The 20557-nt window shown below is 43.7% G+C and overlaps 1 protein-coding gene across 2 annotated transcripts in view; it reads right to left on the reverse strand.

Annotated features, from left to right (window-relative positions):
• Positions 1-20557, reverse strand: part of ADCY8 (adenylate cyclase 8) — a 200468-nt gene that overhangs the window by 66027 nt on the left and 113884 nt on the right. For both annotated transcript variants that reach the window (XM_090040660.1, XM_090040659.1), the window contains exons 5-6: positions 19960-20087; positions 6269-6427 (exon numbers count right to left, since the gene is read on the reverse strand). In XM_090040660.1, the coding sequence (XP_089896786.1) occupies positions 6269-6427; positions 19960-20087 (287 nt within the window). The remainder of the gene's footprint in view (positions 1-6268; positions 6428-19959; positions 20088-20557) is intronic.

The raw sequence follows: 20557 nt of genomic DNA on the forward strand, positions 1-20557 counted from the left end.
ATTTTAATGCTCTGTAACTACAGCAGGTTGGAGCAGCCTCCTGGCATGTCTACAGGCACCTGGAGGTACTAGATATAATGTGCATTAACTAAAGTTTGTTAATGCACATGTAGACTTGCCTGTGAGCTAGGATATCCACATCTGAACCTTAAGGTGGTGAAGGAAGCTGAAGCTGGGTATTAGTTTTGTAGATGCATGATTGAGATTTGATTTTTTACAACCAGCATCCCATGTACTTTGGATTTGGGTTCTATTAACTAATATCATGGAAATTGAGGGAGAGGGAAGGAAGGTTAGGTAAAAAATTTCAGGTTTGACTTATTGCTGACTTCAGTAAATACGCTACCTACTATAGACGGGAATGATGTTAGACACAAGTGAAACACGAACTCTATCTAGCAGCACAAAACAGCAATAGTCAGTATTATATGTTTTGACTGAACAGCATTACCAAAGGATTATAAGGTAATGTAGACAATGGTCTTTGGACATATTCTTATCAAGCCAAAATTTTCAACAGTGACTAGTGACTGTGACTGCGTAATTCTGAAAATCATGGTTCATGTTGGACATCTAAAAATGGGTGCTCAAAATCATTAGTAACTTTTGAAAGATTTCAGTGTATGTATACAGATGATGTATAACACACATAGCAGCAGATCCAAGCCTACCTAGTATGTGCCTAAATGCCATCTAGTTTCATCTTGTATAAGCCCTGAAAAACTGTTATTATAAAAGACAGAGGGTCCATCTCCTCTTTTCTTCTTCTCTGTGGCCTAGTCTTATGGCTAAGATGACAGTGGATGCATGGAATAGGACTGTGCTTAAGTACCTAATAGCGGAAATCAGATGTGGATCAGACCCTCGTGTATTGTAAATAGGCTTAGCTCCTCTGAAGTCTGAAGAAGTGGTCCATACTATCCACCAACTCTTTGCAACTCTTGCTAGAGATCTTATTGGATGCCAGGCAGATTTATGGTAATTTACACTCTGCAAAACCCTTGTTATAATCACAGAAAGCTTATGTGCTCATCCCTTTGTGTTGAGTGCCTACTATGTGCTTGACTGTTTTTTCACTTCTTTGCGTAGGAGTGAAGGGAACTTGGCATGAAACTGGATCAAGAGCTATATGGATGATGAATTAGTAGTACATAATACAAAAAGAATTGAAAAATCTGAATTTAAGCCATTTTAAAACCCTGGATTAGGTCTTCAGCTGGTGTAAATCATTATAGTGCCACCAAAGTCTGTTAATTATTCCAATTCTCATCATATAAAGACCTGACCACTTTCCCAAAAAATCCATACAGATTAGTGATCTTTCACAGCTAAATGTTTATAAAAATGTTTCTCAAATTTAAGGGGCAAGGTTTTTCTGGAATATCTTTTACTAAATGAGCTATACAGTTGGTACAATCAAAGATACCACCAAAAACACTTGCTTCTTGGACATTTCCTGGACCATCACAGCTCTCAAAACACTCCAGTTCTACTCTCATATTTAAGCATTTTTTACCAGCACAGTTAAAACAATCCTATGATCCCTCAGAAAGAGATTTTGCTTCCTAGAAAAAGGCTAAATTGACTTGGTATAGTATTAAATGCAAAATAAATAAATAAAAATGCAGTAGTTGCTAAGGTGACTATCTTTGTGCTGAGTTTTGGCTTAATATAATTAGGCTGAATTTTGGCCTAATATAATTTCAGCTGAATTATAAACTTCTGATATATGGGGTTTATAATGTAGATAGCATCTCAAAGTAAAATGTGGTACTGGCTTTGATATGATACATATAAATGGACAAAATTTTAATAAAACAGCTTGTAGGTTAAAAATGATTTCTGTTTCTACCTTACACCTATTTTACATTTTCTTGCACTAGACAAACCTTGGTGTAAATTGGAGCATTTGGTGTAAATCAGGGGAATTTAAATGCATTAAAGTCCGTGGCTCTATAGCCCAGTGTAGAAAAGGCATGAGACTGGAATCAGGCCCAAGGCTTGCTTTTGAACCTGCTCATCAATAATGTATTCTGGAAAATCAATTATTATCTGTGCTCTCTGACAGCCCAACAGATGACTTCCGAGGTGCAAAATCACACGTATTAGAAGTTAGGTCCCTGGCTCATACAGAAAAAGTGAGTTTAAGTTAATATTGTAAGAGTCCCGATTTTGTTCTGTCAGTGGTCTCTGGATAAATTTACTTAGTTTAGAAACCTGGGAATGATTTCTGCCTCAGTGCTGCAAACTGCAAGTGGATCTGAAAGTCAAGAATTGTTCCTTGTACTCTTATTCACTAGGGTGTTCTGCTTACTGCTATTCTCAACCTGGCTTTGGATTTAGGCACCAATGACATCACTGGTTTGGGAGCCTTAGTGCAATCTATGGATATGAGTATGTCTGCACTCTGTCCCAAGTGGTTTGGGGGCACCCTGCTCTCGAGCATGCCCTCCCACTTGCTCCTGCTTGCACATGCTGAATTCAGAGATAAGGCAGTGAAGTCATTGTGGAGGCTCTACCTACCGCTGCATGTGGAAAGCAGAGATCTGGACAGTGGGGGTAGAGGGCAGCCGCCCAGTGTCATCACTGCCTCATTTCTGAGTTTGGTGCATGGGACCTACCTAACAGTGGTCTTCTCTGGGAGTACCGGGGAGATGGTGTGGACATACTGTATGTGGTCTATAGGCCTTCTGCAGTGAGAATATGCACAGGAGAAAAATTCACTCCACTACAATCCAGACTGGGGAAGCAGAACTTAGCTGACCATTTTACTGATGACGGCAAGGTTTATTCATCTGTTGCTATATCAGCTTGTAGTGTAAATAGTCATGGCAATGTGTTTATGTCTGCAAAGAACACGCCTGTGACTCAGCCACATACAGATGATATACAGAAAAAAAGGCAGAGTCATTTCCTGGGGTACAGCAATGCTTTTAAACTAACAACAGGAAATGCCTCCAGATAGATAACGTGACTCATTTTCTATTGATTTTCAGACAATTTTTCTGCTGTTGCTTTGGTGTGGTGCTTATCTAGAATAAATATTTTTGTAACACTCTGGAAAAATGATTTCTCCACGAATCTATAAAGATAGATTCAATCAGGAGGGATAAAAGATAACGATTCTTGGCTTTCTTTGGTACAACAGTCCACATTAGCCACTGCAAAGTGATCCACACAGTCTCTGCAGCCTGACGCCACCCTCTGTAGCTGCCTGAGCTGGTGGCAGTATATCGATTGCCACAAAATCCTGCTGTGGTGAGTGCTACCCCCTGAACAGGCAGCAGCAGAACCATGTTAGCACAGTGCTTCGCTTGGTCTCATAAGCGCTGCATCTGCAGAGGTAATTAGCCTGCCTGCAGAGCTGTGCTAAGGTGTTTACCCTGCTCCCTGTTCAGGTTGTAGCAAGTGTGGATCTTGTCTGGTGCTGCATGAACACATTGGAGGAACAGCCTACCTTCCTCTGTCCCCTCTGTCCTTTTGTGACTGACCTGCTCCATGTCTATGGCCCAGCAATTGGAATCATGGTTAGAAGTCAGGGGTGTCAAACTCACTTTGGTCCTGGAGTAGGATCTGGATTGCAGGTCCAATCTCACCTGGGGTATGGGATAGTGGTGGTGGAGGTAGCTACCATGGCCCAGCAGCTGCTTCCCATGGCAGGGTATGCAAGAAGTGGCAGGCCAGGCAGCTATAGGGCAACAGAGGACTATGTTGCACAGCCTTCACTTGCCCCCTGCTACAGAGGCCCATGCCCACCAGGACCCTGCCCCCAAACCCTAGGCCTACTAGTAGGCCCAATGGAGCAGCACTGTGACCAGATTTGACATGTGCGCTGTATGTTTGATATCCCTATTCTAGGTGCTCAGAGACAGAATGGCTCAGCACAAGCCCCCTTATCTCTTGCAGTGGGATTTGTGCTGGGCCATTCATGAAGAAGCTGCCATTGGCAAAGGAACAGCAAGCTGTTACCATGCATCAGCTGCTTCAAAGTAAATGCCTCTCTGAAGGCTCTTCCTCTACATCAAAAGAAAGCTAACCTGGTGACTGCCTGTAAGTACATTGCGGGGGGGTGCATCAGGATCTGGGGGAACATCTGTTCACCAGAGCACCCCAAGGGATGACAAGGACCAATGATCATAAACTCCTCTGTGACCATTTTAGGCTGGTCATAAGGAAAAAACTTTATCACAGTCCGAGCTCCCAAGGTCTGGAATAGACTCTCTCCACAAGTGGTGCAGGCACCTACTCTGGACTCATTCACGAAATGTTTGGATGCTTATCTTGCTGGGATCCTTTGACCCCAGCTGACTTCCTGCCCCTGGGGCAGGGAGTTGGACTCGATGATCTCCTGAGATCCCTTCCAGCCCTAATGTCTATGAAATCTATGACATCCTGCAGCTTAACCATCTTCATAGAGGGATAAACCACCATGGGTAAGAGCCGCCACATGAGCAGTTACCTCAGAGCAGCTAACGTGCATAAAGCACCACTCTTCTTAGTCCCATGGTAACATTTTCACGTGCTGATGCCTTTAGCCTGCTCCAGGACTTCTACAGATGTTTCTGCTTAGGTCCAGGAGCACAATCCTGCATCAAGGAGGGCTTTTGCTTGGTGCTTTAAAGTGAAACAAAGTTAAGCTTGAACAGGGATTTCTGCAGTCAATACAACAATATGATTGGTCTTTAGCAGGTCAGCCACAGGGTAAGTGGTCTGTCTGGAGAAGGTAATGAGGAATTTAACTCATTACGCAAACACATGGATTGTGGCTTCTCAACGTGTGTTGAGCTGCAGGTTAGGCACAAATAATGTTTCAGCCCTCTGGTGAAGTGCCCCCCTCAAATAAGGACAAGCCAGGAAGATGGATGGAAATACATATATTTCCACAAAGAGAATGGCTGACAGAAAGGTCCCAAAGCCATAAATTAGCAACTCAAAGCATGAAGTTGGTTGTGAACAATCCCTGGAGGGTAAGTTTCTTAAAACTCCATTAAATTAGGTTGGCAGCTTATTGAAGATGCAACAGTACTCCTATCTCTTGTGAAAACTTGATGGAAACTGCATGCATGTTTCTTGTATCCACAAAGGGGAACAAAGGGCTAAAAAATGATGTTGATGTGCTAGTTAAAGGAGACTACTTTAACCAAAAGCTAATGCATAAATCTAGTTTCAGACATGGAATCACAGGATGATCTGGCCTTGAGGAGGTTTTGGGCTCCATCTTTCTTCTGACAGGTTCAGCCCACTTTTTCAGCTGGGGGGAGTGACTATAATGCTCAGGTGACAAAGTATGCAAGTCAAAACCAGACCAGCTAGAAACTTTGAGGTATTTTCCCTAACCCTTCAGGAGAGAGCCTCAAAGGGGCAGGAGAGAGGTTCCACACACAGAGAGACTCTGGACACATCTACACATGTGTTAATGTGCTTTTTCTAATGCACATTAAATTTAGTACCTTCACTGTAAGATACTGGAAAAAGGTGCATTAGACTATTTTAAAGAGCATTAGCAAAAGCGCATAGTTTTTTGTGATGAATTAATGTGCATTAAAATAGGCTAATGCACATTAAAGTGCATGTGTAGATGTGCCCTCTGTTTAGTCTGCAAGCAGAGGCCTAGCGTGTGTAACCACACAGGAGCCAGCCTGCAAGGCTGGAGCGTGGGGAGAAAACTACCATGAAAAAGCCTCCATGGAGACAGGACTAAGAACCTTGCTGCAATGGCTGTGAGTCAGATAGGAAGACTGTGTCGAATATCGGTATTGTTTTAAATTGTGTGTTGATGACCCAGACTCCTGGAAGGCCAGAAAACTTTTTCAGTGTGAAAAATATGAACTGGGGAAGGAGGGAACCTGAGGCAGCAGAAGACAGGAATCTGGAGCAGGTAAATGTGCTACATATGGAAGTTCTTTGTGGAGTAGTTCTTGGTGGAATACCATCAAGGACCCTCCACAGAGGACACTAGTCCTTTTTTCACAATCAGATCCACAACTCCAAAGTCTGACTATCAGGCGAGACAAGGAAATGAGATCTGTATTCTTGCCTCAAACACTTATGTACTATGGAAAACATCAATAAATATCTGACTTGAGAATCCAACATGTCTTTCTTTTGTGACAATTTTCTGAACAGCCTTTGCAGACTTACGTTTGATCAACATCACTGTAAGGATGTTCTGTGCATGCATATCTCCGTTCCTTAGCTACTGGAAAGACAGTTCATTTGTCAGAGGAAAACAAAAGTATATAATGGATGGAAACACGTTGCATCTTACCCAGGGATTCCACCTGACTCAAGCTTGTTGGCAATATCCACATCCCATGACCAGACATCAAATTGCCACTTCCGTAGGCCCAACACGCCACACAGCACGGATCCAGAATGTATTCCTATCCGCATGTCAATGTCATGCTTTGTTCTTGACCTAACATACCTGTGTGGCAAAAATGTTAATAGACACAGAGTTCGGAGATATGCTCCTGCCATCAACTTTAGCGAAAGCTGAAACTATGATCCATCACATTTTCACCCCTCAGTATCAACTTGTCTTCCAGGCCTTGCCAGATAGTTAGGCAGCTGCAGAATTAACTGTGTGTCGGGGATTTACATATGTTTAGAGAAAAGAAAGCTGTAAAATACAACACCAATTTGGTGTGAAGGGATACTCAATAGGTTTGTACAATTAAGAGATAACAGTTGTGGGGTGGCAGTACACATGCAGTCATAGAATAGCTCTGAAAGCAGGAAGTTTACAAAGGCATTTAATGCACGCACAGTTCAATGGTACACACATTATTCCCGTTATACAGAAATACAAAAAGAGAGAGAAACAGAAATGCTTGAATGGATCCATTGAGGCCTTTTGTATAAAAACATAACAGAACATTTAACACTAAGAGAAACTATCCCAGCTAAATTATACAGAGGTCCCAATTCTAACTTCTTATTATAAGCCACTTACAGCTTTGTAAAACTCTCAGGTTTCTGGCTGAAATTTTCCAGGATTGGTGTTTGCCCAAATGGGAATTCATTTTGGACAGGTTGGAAAGAGATGGCTCATCCCTTTTTGAGTATGATGCATTTTTACAAATGATATAATTTTCCCATGATAAAAATATTTTTTGAATCTCTCTCAGGGAAACTCTGTTTGCACCAAAATTAGCTGAGATTGCATGAATGCAATTTGACATTAGAGGGCATTTCTGCATTCTATGTTAGACAAAATACAGAAATGATCTTGAGAGCATGGCACAAACCCAACGGAGTAGTCCAGTCACTCCCACCCTGCAATCAGCATTTCCTATTGGGTCACCCCAAACATTTGGACTGTAGGTCTCACTCTCTTAAAGTGCCCTAATTTCCCATTGAGTGTATTGGGAATCTAGGCACTGAACTGCATTTTTCTGATTTAGCCTCCTGGAGCCAGATGCCTAATGCTTATGTATGCTCGAGCCTAAACTGGGAGCAACTATGTGGCCAAACTAGATTTTGCCCAAAGTGTCTTCCCTATGTTCACAACCACCAAGGTTTGAAAGAAAGGCGTTTGCTTCTGCAGACCAGCTATGGTGCATGGATGTATTATCATTTCATGGGACACATATACTGTATCCAACTTCTTAAATCTCCATGCACTATCACTAGGATGTTTGCCGTCCACGAGAGATTGTGTACACACAACCCGTTACAAGAATGGTATGTTTGCTTAGTTAAGCACTTACCAACAAGGAAATGACAGGTTTAAGGCTGCACAACAGTCCTTAGCTGTGTCCTTTTGTGCCTGGTAAAACTCATCTCACAAGGATCACCTCCTACCTAGTTAACACTACTAGGTCCCTTTGTTAACAGTCCCAGAAAGAATACTTAAGTGCTGGGTCTGGTTTAACCTGTAGGTCGGTTGGAGTAAACGGAGCTACTTTACGCTGAGATAGCCCCTTCCTTTCAAATAAATCCAAAAGCACTTTGTATGGCAAGAGACTGTGGATACTAAACCACCATTCCAAGCCCTAGAAAGGGTCCTTTCGAATCAATCAAGACACTTTGGCAGGGTAAGGCGCGAAGCTCATAACTAAGTTGCCTGTGCCGTGTCTCCTATGAAGATACGTAGGATTTTGTAGCCTCCAGAGCTCTCAGTCTAACACCATTCATTTGCTTTAGAAAATCACCACTAGAGTCAGCACTAATTAGTAGCCCTGTTGGCAATCTCAGGGGAAATAAAGTGCACTTTGTTACTGTCAGTCTGCTCTAAGTCTGCTCTTTCTCTACAGTTGTCCCAGCCCTGCTGCCACCGTAGTCTGTGGAAATAGTGTGCCACCCAGCAAGAGCACAGGCAAAGATCAAAGAGTGCGCTGTCGTGTTTCTTTAGGTGCCCACCATGCCTCAGGTGCCTTAACCAGGACCTCGGCAGACTAGGTCTACAGGAGATCAGGAAAATTGCTGATTGAGTCCCTTCAGTGCTTGGCCTTTGACAGCTGCCAACAAGGGCATCAATTCAATGTGTTAAAAAGAGGAAATGGAAAGAAATGCTGTCAAATTGTGAGGAATCACAGGAAAAGCAATTCACCTTTACTGTCCTCGCCTGAATGTTTTGAAATCTTAGAAAAATGATGTATGTAATATGTGCCTATGCAGCTGTTATCCTGCTAGGGCAGTGCTTACTCATCAGATCAGCAGGTCTCAATGACCTTGGCAGGAAAAGTGGTCAGACATTTGCACACTGGTAAAACCTATTCTTTTGGAATAATTCTTCCATAATGTGTCAAGTGCAAATAGGTTTCCTTACGAGCAACAAGCATGCCTGGCTTTTTGTCTCTCTTTTTTGCATTCAAACCCCCCTATTACGGGCACTTCTAATGAACTGCTCTTCCCTCTTGAGGTACTTACTACCTCTTGGGGCTGATGGCATTCTGAATCCTGCTCTGAACAGCATTTTTTTTTGTTTCAATTGCATTTTTAGCATTTCCTCTTCATGGAGTGCAAAGTGAAACAAAGCAAAAAACTGTTTTTCTCTAACAGGGATTGATTGGGAACTCCAGGAGTTAATTGAGAAACTCCAGCATGCCACAGTTTAAAGCCTGGCTTCCAGCCTTTCAGACAGCAGTGTGAAACATCTTTATCTATCGGTGTAGGTATTTCTATAGGCCACCTCATCATATCTCAGGATCATCCAAATATTTGAAATAAAGGGAGCGATGATGCTTTGTCTGCATGAAAATGCCGCAGCTTAGCAGGCTAGCTGAGGAAATCCCCAGTTAGCACAGAATTGCCATAGCAATTTCTACCCTATCTCCTTTCCAGCCTCCATGGCTAGGAAAAAGGAAATTTGGCTAGGATGTTGCTATAACCTGACGATCTCTTACTGTCAGAACAGTTCTTGGGGGCTATGGCCAAAATGGATGGTCTTAAGGCCACTACCCTCCCAACCTCCTGAGCTGTCCTAATCACAGCTTTGCTGCAGCTCCAAATCTGAGCTGGCATCAACTGTACGCGGTTGAGTTGCTCTTGATTTTGACCCAACTGTACATGATTGCTGCTCTCTTAGGCTGCAAATAAATGTCACGTCTATCCCCAGAAAAAAAACATTTTATCCCAGAACAAGTTGTCTTGGTTCACATGTCCATGTCCATTGTCCTGGGATAAATCCCCAAAAGATTTGGCAGGATAAGATGCACTACCAATTTATCCAGGGACATTGCAAAATGTGGAATTGCATCGAGTCAATGGCAGAGAAGTGGCAGTGCATTCAGCCACTCACTAAACCCTGATTGGAAGGACGATGTGTGTATATACTTATCCCTGGACATTTATATTCAAGGAAAAACAGAGGCGCAACTTGTCCTGAGACAAATGCAACGTCCTAGTCTCAGGCTGAGGAATCAACCACAGCTGTGTGTGATGTTACCCACATCACTCCCTTGCATGTTACCAGTCACAGAAACTGGTGTTAACTGTGCTTGCCCAACAGGTAGCTAAGCTTGTGCACACTTGATTTTGATTTAAAGAAAAATAGTTTTATTGGGCTTTTTCTGGAGCTGTGTGTGAGTGCAAAGAGTAGCATTTTAGGATAAGGTAACTTGGGGAGAGGTCTTGGGTATTTAATTCCACACTCGGGGGGTTCTGTGGACATTCCCCTTTCCTACTAGCGAGGTTCATAGTTCAGGACCTGCTCCAGTGAAAGATCTGTCGCCTGTACTCATGAGTCTGCCCTAATGCTCAGCAGTCTTAGCTACAGAACAAAGCCCGATAGTGGGTCAGGAACACAGAGGGATGTAATCCCTGCATAAGTCTGACACTTATTTTTTTCTTTTATTGCACCATTTTACTGTGATTTTGATGGAAGTCTGCAGTACAGTTCACCCCAACCATTCGGCAAGCTTGAATCAGGCCACTGAGAAATCATGAGATTGGCTTCAGATAATAAAAATAAAATAAATGTGGGGCTCTCTAGATATATACCCCTTGGTTTTCTGAACCTTCAGCTCCCTGAAGTCATGAGGAACAGAAATGTACTTAAAAAAGAAGACACCTGGAGCTTATGACAGGATCCCTGCAGCTGAGCCTCCATCCCCCCTCTCCCAGCATTGTGAGAGTCACAATTAAACTGTGAGAATAGGCAACACTGCAATTTGCAATGTACTGTCAGGAACTGCTCTACACATACGACAAAAATATTATCAAATTCAATTCTATAGCCATCAAAGGAATTGCCACTTCTCCCCACATGACCACTTTCCCTGCCTGCCTTTTTCTTTTGTTCATACCAAGATAATTATTTCTGGCTTTATGTCTGCTTTCCTTATCTTGATATATAAAAATAATTGGATGCAGAGGAGTAATTGAGAAGAAAGCTTTTCATTAAAAAAATGTACACACTGAAAAGACCTTAATTTTTATAAAATGGCACAATTGGTTCAATCTATATGAAATAATGTAAATTAGAGTCTCATCTTCATGCACAGCTTATGCACACAACCCTCCTTGCAGTAAGTAATAGAAAATGACTATGCAGCTGAGATGATATTTCCCTTTGTTTTGCTAAGGTCAGATGGATTGCTATATTTCCTTTGGCATAAAAATATTGGGATAGCGTGACAAAGTATTTATTTTACAGGGAGGTTTAAAGAAGGGGGCTGTAATGACTTTGCCATTGTTGATTGTGTGTCTTTTTAAAAGGCCAAAGAACGCAGGACCCTTCCTTCCCAAAACTGTGAACAATGAGGGGGCAAGGGTGCAAGGATCTCTGAGGTGCTGATGCGTGCACAAGACCCTACCTGACAAGCAAGAATGAGGGTGATCTGAGCATTAAGGAAAGTTACTGGAGGGAAAAGAGGACACTTGCATGTGGGAGGTGACTTTTTACATGATGAGCTATCCACCTCATTGCCCTTCTTCTTCACCCAGCCCTACTGGGCCTTCCACTGGATTCACAGCTATCTGCATTTGCCCAAGTGACTTAGAGTCTGGTGTACGGGTATTATGACAAAGTCTGTGCCCAGTAGCACTTGTTGATGACATAGAAAGGGGCTCTCTTTAAACCACACGCTCACTCCTCTCAAGTTCAAGAGGTGTAAGGCTGTAGTACCTAAAATGACCATAGTTACTTGATTCCAAGATGAGGTTTTTTATCTCGGTCAACATGGTGGGGGGAAGCCCCTCATCTTGCAATCCAGCATGAGGCAGCAGAGGGGAGAAGACAGTAGCTCTAGCCCTGGTTTGGGTTTGGGGCCAGAGCTACAGCTACTGCCTGCCCCTGCAGCCTCAGGTCCCCTACACCAGGGCTCTCCAAACTTTTTTGATCATGCACCCCTATCAGTAAAAAATTTTTGAGCATGCACCCCCAATATATGTATATTTATATTTGCGCACCCCTATCAGTAAAAAAATTTTGAGCACACACCCCCAATATCTAGTCCGACGCCCAGTGCTCCTTCTTGCCCACGGCAGGGTTTCAGGCTAGATGATCTGTCTAGGTCCTTTCCGACTCATTGATTCTATGAATATCTGTATATTTATATAAATATAAATAGAAGTTCTAATATTTTCTTCCCGCACGCCAATGGATTGTCTTGCACATCCCCTGGGGTGCGTGCACTGCACTTTGGAGACCACTGCCCTATACCTCCTGTCTCCTCCACCACCACTTATTCCCCCTATCTTCCACACTGCTCTGGCAGCTCTGCCCCGCCTGCTTGCCCCCTGCCACTTCCCCTTGCTCCACTCCGGCTCCATTCCAGCCTGTGGCATGGAGTACGGCCCAGCCTGGCCTGCTAGCTGTGGCAGCAGTGGCACGTCTGGGGAGGGCCCAAGGCTGTGGGCAGGTAGAGCTGGTGTGGGGGCAGAGAGGGGCCTAAAGCTACAAGGGGGCAGGCACCAGGAGGACAGGCAGCAGTAGGGTGCAAGTAGTTAGGGACAAAATGTTTTATTCCCCTCACTACCCCACTACTGACTGTCCCCCACTGCTACACCCCCCCCACCACAACCTCTCCCATTGCCTTCCCTCCCACCGCCTGCTCCCCTGCCACTTCTTCCCCTGCTGCAGCAGTAGGAGTGACAAACATAAGAGGACCCTTCAATAATTAGATTCTATCCATGGAAAATTATAACAAATGTATACATTGTCCATGATTAAAATCTCATCACTGGGAGAGCATCTTAAATTCAGGGTTGTCTTGGTTTGGGGCAAACGTGGAATGACGCTGTTAAGGCCATACCTTCTTTTCAACAGAGTCTATGAAAAGATGTTCCATTGAAATCTCTCCATCCCGCCACCCCGGAGCCTGCCTGCCTGAGCTGTGTGGGGGCCCGGTGCATCCCTCCATGGCTGCAGCCTGAGCTGGGTGCCTGCAGGCGGCTGCCATCTGGGGGGCAGGCTGCTGCGGCCATGGGGGAAGCACCAGCCCCCCCGCCCCTTGCAGCCCAGGGACTTATCTGCCCGCCAGCAACTCACCCTCCCCTCCCTGCCACAGAGGCAGGTAAGTGTGGCGTATGTGCACAACACGGGGGTTTAATCAGCCCGAAATTGAAGCAGCGTTTTTTAAAACACATTGCTTCAATTTAGGGCCCCCGTTTCATCTACACATGCCTGAGATTTTCTGTTGCTACCAGAAGAGAATATTCTTTGGAACTGAATCTGCAGCTGGTTCAACTCTAAGCTCACAAGAGACTGTTAGTACGAGATAAAAAACAAAACAAAACGTGAGTTGTGTTGCTTTCTGGCCCACATATAGCCTAATAACGTAACTTTTTATGGGGATTTTTCTACAAGGACTTGAGTGCTTTTTCATGTTGACATGAAATGCAAGTGGATGAACTCAAGCAGATGCGTATGCTATACCTGTCAATTCTGGGAGCTGCGTTTTGCTTGGAAAAGAAAGACATATTATTGGGGGGGGTGTTGGAAGCTAGGCAACACAATGCACTAATTTACTGAATGGGTTGAACGATGAGGCTGCAGTTTAATCACTCATAGATCTAATATTTTGTAGGGGTAGCTTTGCAATGTCTGTGAGCCATATGTGGCAAACATTACACTCTGGTCCTATTTAGAGCAACTTCAGAGAAGGAGTTGCCCTCAAATTATAGGATTAGAGCTAGACCCCCGTGGAATTAACACCCACTTTCTATAGAGGTGTCTACGTCATGCTTGCCACTGCACTATCTGAACTGAGAGTGTAGTGACAACAGAGCCAGGGCCTTGCTTCTGCTACGTGTTTAGCCTTCTCTCATTTCTCCTTTACCACAACCTCTCCCTACACTAGTTGCATAAGGCAGGGGTACTTAACTGTCAGCCCATGGATCAAATCGAGCCCCAGAGCTATGACATTGAGCTCCCCGAGACCCCCTGTGCACCTGAAAATTTGGTGTTGGGGGAGCAGAGGCACCACTCCCCTGCTGCCAAATTTCTGGACCTGTGGAGAGCTTTCGGCCCTGCGTGCTAGATCGGACATGCAGGGCAGCGTGGAGCCCAGTCCTAACAAATGGGGCGGGGTGGGGGGCAGTGCTGGATTCCAGGGCCCAGTCCTGGCATGCAGGGCCTGATTTTGGCACGTGGGGCTGGACATGAGTGGTGTGTGGTGATCCTGGCATGTGGGGACAGTGCGGAGCCCGAACAGGGCATGTGAGGGCTAGCCAAGGCTGTGCAGGACCCTATCCAGATGTGCAGGCCAAGGTAGAGGCAATATGGGGCCTGATCCTGGCATGTGGGGCTCGTGGGCCTGCCTTGCACCACTCATCTGGCCTAGGGGCCAAAAGCTTGAGCACCGTCGGCATAAAGGAAGCCAACTAAGTGAAGTCCCAGAGTCCAAGATGCACTACAACAGCACGTGAAGGTGCGGGAATACCTCATAGTTTCTACGTTAGCATCCTTAACCAAAAATAGTACAAAATGGTATGAGATCCCATAGATTCAGTCACAGACCTTTAAAAGGAGGGGCCTTTCCTTTGAAGACTATAAACTCACACAATGTCAAATCAGTAAGAAAAAAAAAGGTTTCAATGACATATTGCCATTATGTTGCTATTATTTTTGGTCACATGTCCTCAGAGGGTGAATGTGTCAGGGGTAAACATGTCTTGTAATATTTAAGTCCACTGATTTAACTCCAGAAGAACAGAGCAGCAAATGCAGCCTGGAGTAATACTTGATGAACACACCCTGCAGTTCTAAGTGAATATTTGCCTATTTTTTTGTTTTGTTTTGATGTCTACATTTTCCATTTCTTGTCTTCAAGGTTGCTCTGATTATTGTCACTCCAGCTTTCACTAGCTCTGTATTATTAACAAAAGAGTCTGGGGAGAGACTATTGAGTTGGATCATTTCCTGCTCATGTGCAGCGGGGCTGGACCTGATGATCTGTAAGGTCCCTTCCAGCCCCTAACATTTATGAAACTATGAAAGTATGTATATTGTAAACTGGGTGGTCCAAAAGTGACTTTGGATTGTTACTGCCGAAGCACTTCTAAACATGTACAAAAAACTCTGAATTCACATGAAATATTCACATATTGAATGTGGCATTCAAAAATCAGTTAGATGGATAAGACTTCCGAAAGGACCCAAAAAACGAATAAAAGAGCTGTATTTTCCCAGGAAAAACCAATCTGCTACTGAGATCATCCACAATAATAGTATTTTTTCTTTTTAATTCATGTTTACTATTAGAGACTGAGCCTTTTAATGAAGGCAAGATACTATTTTGCTCCTGAAATGTAGCTTAGGTTTGTGGTGAAAATAGTTCTGTCATTATAAATACTCTTTCAGATTGCACTTTCATGGGAGGGAACCCAAGCCATGAAACCACCATACACTCCTTGATGTGCCAAATAAATATGTTCGTATGAGGGTTGGTTTGAATTTCTGCTACCATGTGGGGAGACTGAGCTCCCCCTCTGAGGAAACTGGAATTCAAACAGCTTCAATCTGCTCTGCACTCCTCAACCCCCCGCCTCCCTCCTCCCATTATGTGCACCTGGGGTACAAAAAATTCCTCCAAGGATCAGGGAAACTCAAACCTGCAGAGCAGACATAAAAGCAGCCCCAGGAGAGGACTACTTGATACTGCCATTGCTACAGATTCATCAGGTTTAAAGCCAGAAGGTGTCATCAGATCCTCTTTCTAAATCCTGCATAACACTGACCATCACATTTAATCCGATTACCCCTGTATTGATGCCAATAATTGATGATGAGCTGAAGCATCAGGAAGGCATCCAGTTTTGACTTGAAGATATCAAGAGACAGAAAGTCAAGCTCCTTTCTTGGTATCTTGTTCCAGTGGTTAATCACTCATCAGGATGCTTGTTTTATTTCCAGATTGAATGCGTCTTTAGCTCCCATTACTGGTTCTTTTGACTGCTTTCTCTTCTAGACTACAGTGCTCCTTTGGTATTCAGTGGGTGCATATACATGTGAAATTAGCGTGAAGCAATAAACTCTGGCCCAGTTTGCACTGGAGTTTATTGCTCCCAGGTGCAGCATTTACACGTGTGCCTGGGACTGCAGCATGTGGAGCTGGGGCAGCGCAGCCCTGGCTGGCAGGAAGCCCAGGAGGAAAGGGGGTGGGGGCGGTCAGCCTGCTAGCCCAGGGCTGCTCTGACCCAGTTCAACATGCTACAAAGGAGCTGGCTGGGGCATGAGGGTACTAAAGAACAGGGCTAGCCAGTAGGCAGCCCCACACCGTAGCATCCTCATGCCCCAGCCAGCTGCAGTCACCATCTACACGCACATTGCATGAAAGTGAATAACTCCCCCATAGAATAGGACCTGTGCCGGGCAGTACTATCTTACAGTGGAGTTAATTAATGTACTCTAGCCTCATAGCAGTACATGTGTAGATGCTGATGCTTTATTGCAGAGCTAATTAGGCACCTGCAGTAAGTGTCTAGTGTAGATGCACCCTATGTTTGGTACTCACTAAGGTGCACTGCATAAAACAATCCATGTAGGCATACTCCAGGTAGCTCCAGCCTGGGTGCCAGAAGCAGTATAGTTGCACTAGCATAACACAGCAGCCAGGTTAACTTACCCTGCTGAGTACCATGCTATATTGCTTCTAGGACACTGTGCAGTATAGACACACCCTGCATTTGTTCAACGTATGGTGCAACAGGGTCACATTTTTGATTGACTCCTAAGACCTCTGTTATTGTTGTTATTTATTTGTATTTCAATAACCCAGTGGATTAGAAATAAGAGTCGGTAAAGCAAGTAGACTGTAGATTCTGTTCCTGTCTAGTCCTTCAGCAAGCACAAGTGCTTCTTTGTCTGAAAGTCAGATGTTTCTGGGAGTGACAAAAGCAATAATTGCACAAGCAGCTTTGCCCAGATATCTTAATTTGATCATTGGAACTTCCCTGTAAATACTTTCTATCCTTCAAGAAAGCCTTAAATAGAGGTAAGTAACCTAAATATATCTGAGGTTGAAAGAATGGATTCATCTCTTGTATCATTCTCCCAATAGTTCAGATATAGAAGATATTTCCTTTGTGAAGGCTTCAGGAAAAAAAAAAAAAGATATTCTATAATCATCCAAATGTTACTACTGGTAGGACTTATTTCATATTAATCTCTGCAGTGGTCAATTAAAATATTTTTAGGTTGTATAAACTCTTCCACAAGGTTTCTCCATTATAGCTGAGGGACCCACCAGTTTCAGTTCTGACTGACATGGCATAAATCATACTGGCCTTTTTCTCACTCAGATAAATCAGAGTGCAGATGGCTATTCTATTATTTTTAGTAGTAATAGTAGTGGCAGTAGCATCATAGCATCCAAGGGCTGCAAAGGAGAATGAGGCCACACTATGAATTGTACAAACACACAAAAGATAAAGCCTTTGACTAAAAGGGCATATTATATCGCTTCCACTGGGATCTTGTTGGTATTGCTGGCAAGCTTTGCTTACTTGCTCCTATTTCACACCCACAAAACCCAGAAAGGAGGCACCCCTCCACCACCACAATGGTTCTCGATTCCACTGAAGACAGAGAGCTCGAGGGCACCAGCAGGGGGGCACTCAGAGTGGCTTCACCACTTCATTCCAAGTTGGGTGCATGCAGAGTGAGAAACGCTGTGCATCTCAATGGTTCCTCTGGATGTCTTGATTATTAAAGCTATTCAAACTCATATTAAATTTATATCACATCAGTGCCTGGAGACCTAATCAATAGCTGGACCCCAGTGTGCTAAACATGCATAAATATACACAGAGGCACAGTCCCTGCACTGAGCACTTTACAGTCTCAGAAGAAAACATGACACATGAAGGTGTGGTAGATGGTGGGTGCATCTATATGAGATGCTTTACTTGAGATTAGAGCTAATTACTGTACAGTAAGCCTCACCATCTACATGTACAGATGCTTACTGCACAGTAATTTGCTGTAAATTTGCATACAGGTAGCAAATTTACTTTTGTTTAGTTACTGTGCAGTAGCACATGTGTAGATGGCTGACTGGGAGCAAATGTGCTCCCTGCTGCTAGAACTGCCAGGTGCTGGGGTGGGCTCCAGCATGGATGGGGACTATGTCCCCCTGCCTTCGCAGTGTGGAGCTCCCAGCACCCACTGCATGATCAGGGAGATTCTTATCTCCCAGCCTAGGCCCCATGACCATGGGGCTTGGGCTGGGAACTAAGGATGTCTCAGCCTGGGCTCGCAGCTGCGGAGCTTGGACAGGGAGATAAGAATCTCCCAGCCCTGGCCCTGCAAATCCAGAGTGGGGGCTAGGAGCTCCCTGCTGTGGGGCAGGGGGACACTGTCCCTGCCTGAGCTCCAGTGGTGGAGCCTCCCTAGTAGGTGATCGCTCCTGGGGGCAGAGAGCAATGTTCCAGCCCTGCCAGGAGACAGCAGTCTCCCTGCCCTATACTCCCTGCCAGCCTCTGGTCTAGCACCCAGGGAGAGCTAGAGCTCCCCCTGGATGCTGCAGGGGCCCAGTGCAGGGCCACAGGGAGTGGGAACAATCCACAGCTAGGAGAAGCAAATCTGCTCCCACATTGCTGCACATGTAGACACATGCCCAAGACAGCTTTCTCTAGAGTACTTAACTCTAGAGTAAATTGCTCCCGGATTATTTACCTGTTTAGATGTTTAATGTGCAGTAGCCTAATAACACAGTGCAGTAGTGTGCCGGGCAAAAACCATGCTAATATACTACTGCACTGTGCAGTAGTATTAGGCTACTGCACAGTAAGTGTCACTAAAAAACTGTGCATCGGGACTACTGCGCAGTAACTGTAGTTACTGAGCATTTAGTTAGTACTTCATTAAGCAAGTACTAAAATAAATGTCCAGTAGCTACTGCACATTAATGAACATATAGATGTGCCCAGTGTGTACTATCAAACATATGCAAATAACTACCCATATATTTTCAACTGCACTTTTTAATGTTCCTGATAGATAGCTTTTCTCATCTACAATTGATACAATTCATGCTTCCCTTCCTGAATGCCAGGGGCAAAATATCCAGCACTTTTAACGGTATGTCAACAACCTTCTTAGAGATCTGCTATATAGCCGATTTTTCCATTCATTTTCTTCAAAGTCCTCCTACATTGAGAAGGCAGACAGAATTGGGAGGAAAGACCAGAATGCAATGGAGCACAAAAAAGCTGACCAGCTGGAACACAGTACTGGAAGAGCATTAGGAAAAGGTTTCAATGGGGAAGGGTGCGGGAGAGGAGGACTGGAAGATGGTGCTGGGCAAAAGAATAGGGGGCTATAACAGCAGTCTATAACAGCAGATACTGGCCACTACTGAGGGCAAAATCCTGGACTAGAGATAGAAATGAACTGCTGAAGAATTATAACGTCTATGCATATATTTAAATAAAAATATAGTACTCCTATCAGCAATGCAACTATGTCTGCATCTACATACTGCCTATGAATATGCATGCCTACATCCTTTAACTGAGAATATTGCCAGCTCCTATGGGTTTAAGAGGCAATGGAGTTTAATAGGTGCCATTTGCTTAGCTGGCAAATGTTACAGTGTTTAGAAGTTTTCCTCTGAGCTATTATCCAAACTAGAGCATTGCCACAGCTGTCTATTTTACTTTTATTATAAAAGAGATTATAGACAATGAGCTAGTCGCATCTTATCCTCATCAGCCTTATCTTAAAAACCAAAAACCTGTGCACATGAACTATCCAAGTGAAATTTGATATTTCAGCTCAAAAATGATATTGAAAAAGTATAGCTGTCACCCTCCCCACAATACGCATTTCTTATTAATATCACATAGTATCAAAAGCATTTAATATGAATGCAGTCATTAGCTATAAACACAGATCTGATACCACTTTACATATTAAAATATCTGCTATGCTTCAGTGAATCGATACTATGCTCATCTATGACCCAGCTAGATATTATTTGATTATTTACTCTGTATAGCATTAAAATGCTGAAATAAGTGACCACAGAACAACAACCAATGGAAGAAAAGGATAAAGGAAAAAATTACCTGATAGTTTTGATCATGCTGAGTCCCATTTCAACACAACAGTGTGCATGGTCTTGCCGTGGTTCTGGGAGCCCAGAAACACAGTAGTAACAGTCCCCCAGGATCTTAATTCTAAGGCAATGATGTTCCTAAATTAAATGTGTTAAAAGAAAAAAATTTGAACAGTCAGGAGTTGGTAATGAAAAGATGAGAATGCGGGTGGCATAAAAAAAAGACTGGAAGAAAATTTAAATGCTTTTCAGTGTATATTTTTTATCTGTGTAATTAATAATATTCAGCTTTCTTATAAATTTTCTATTCTTACAGCAAGATACATATATTTGATGAACTTTCTGGTGTGTGTGCTTGTCTGCTAGGACCTTATTGGTGATGCGTGTAGCTTTTGCTGGGGATGGATTGGAAGCTAGGCAGCGGTCTAGAAACTGTGCAAAGGGATAATGAGAAGGGCACCTAGAACAAATTTTTTGGGACTACAGGGCAAACACCCACTCAGTGGACCCCCATGGATGCTAATGGACTCTGGATTAGGCCTATATTATGGAGAAAGGATGCTCTGAGTTACTGGTACAATAAATATTTACTTGGCATTCCACTAGAA

This window comes from Crocodylus siamensis, chromosome 3, assembly GCF_052110815.1.
Source record: "Crocodylus siamensis isolate JL-2025a chromosome 3, ASM5211081v1, whole genome shotgun sequence".
NCBI lineage: Eukaryota > Metazoa > Chordata > Crocodylia > Crocodylidae > Crocodylus > Crocodylus siamensis.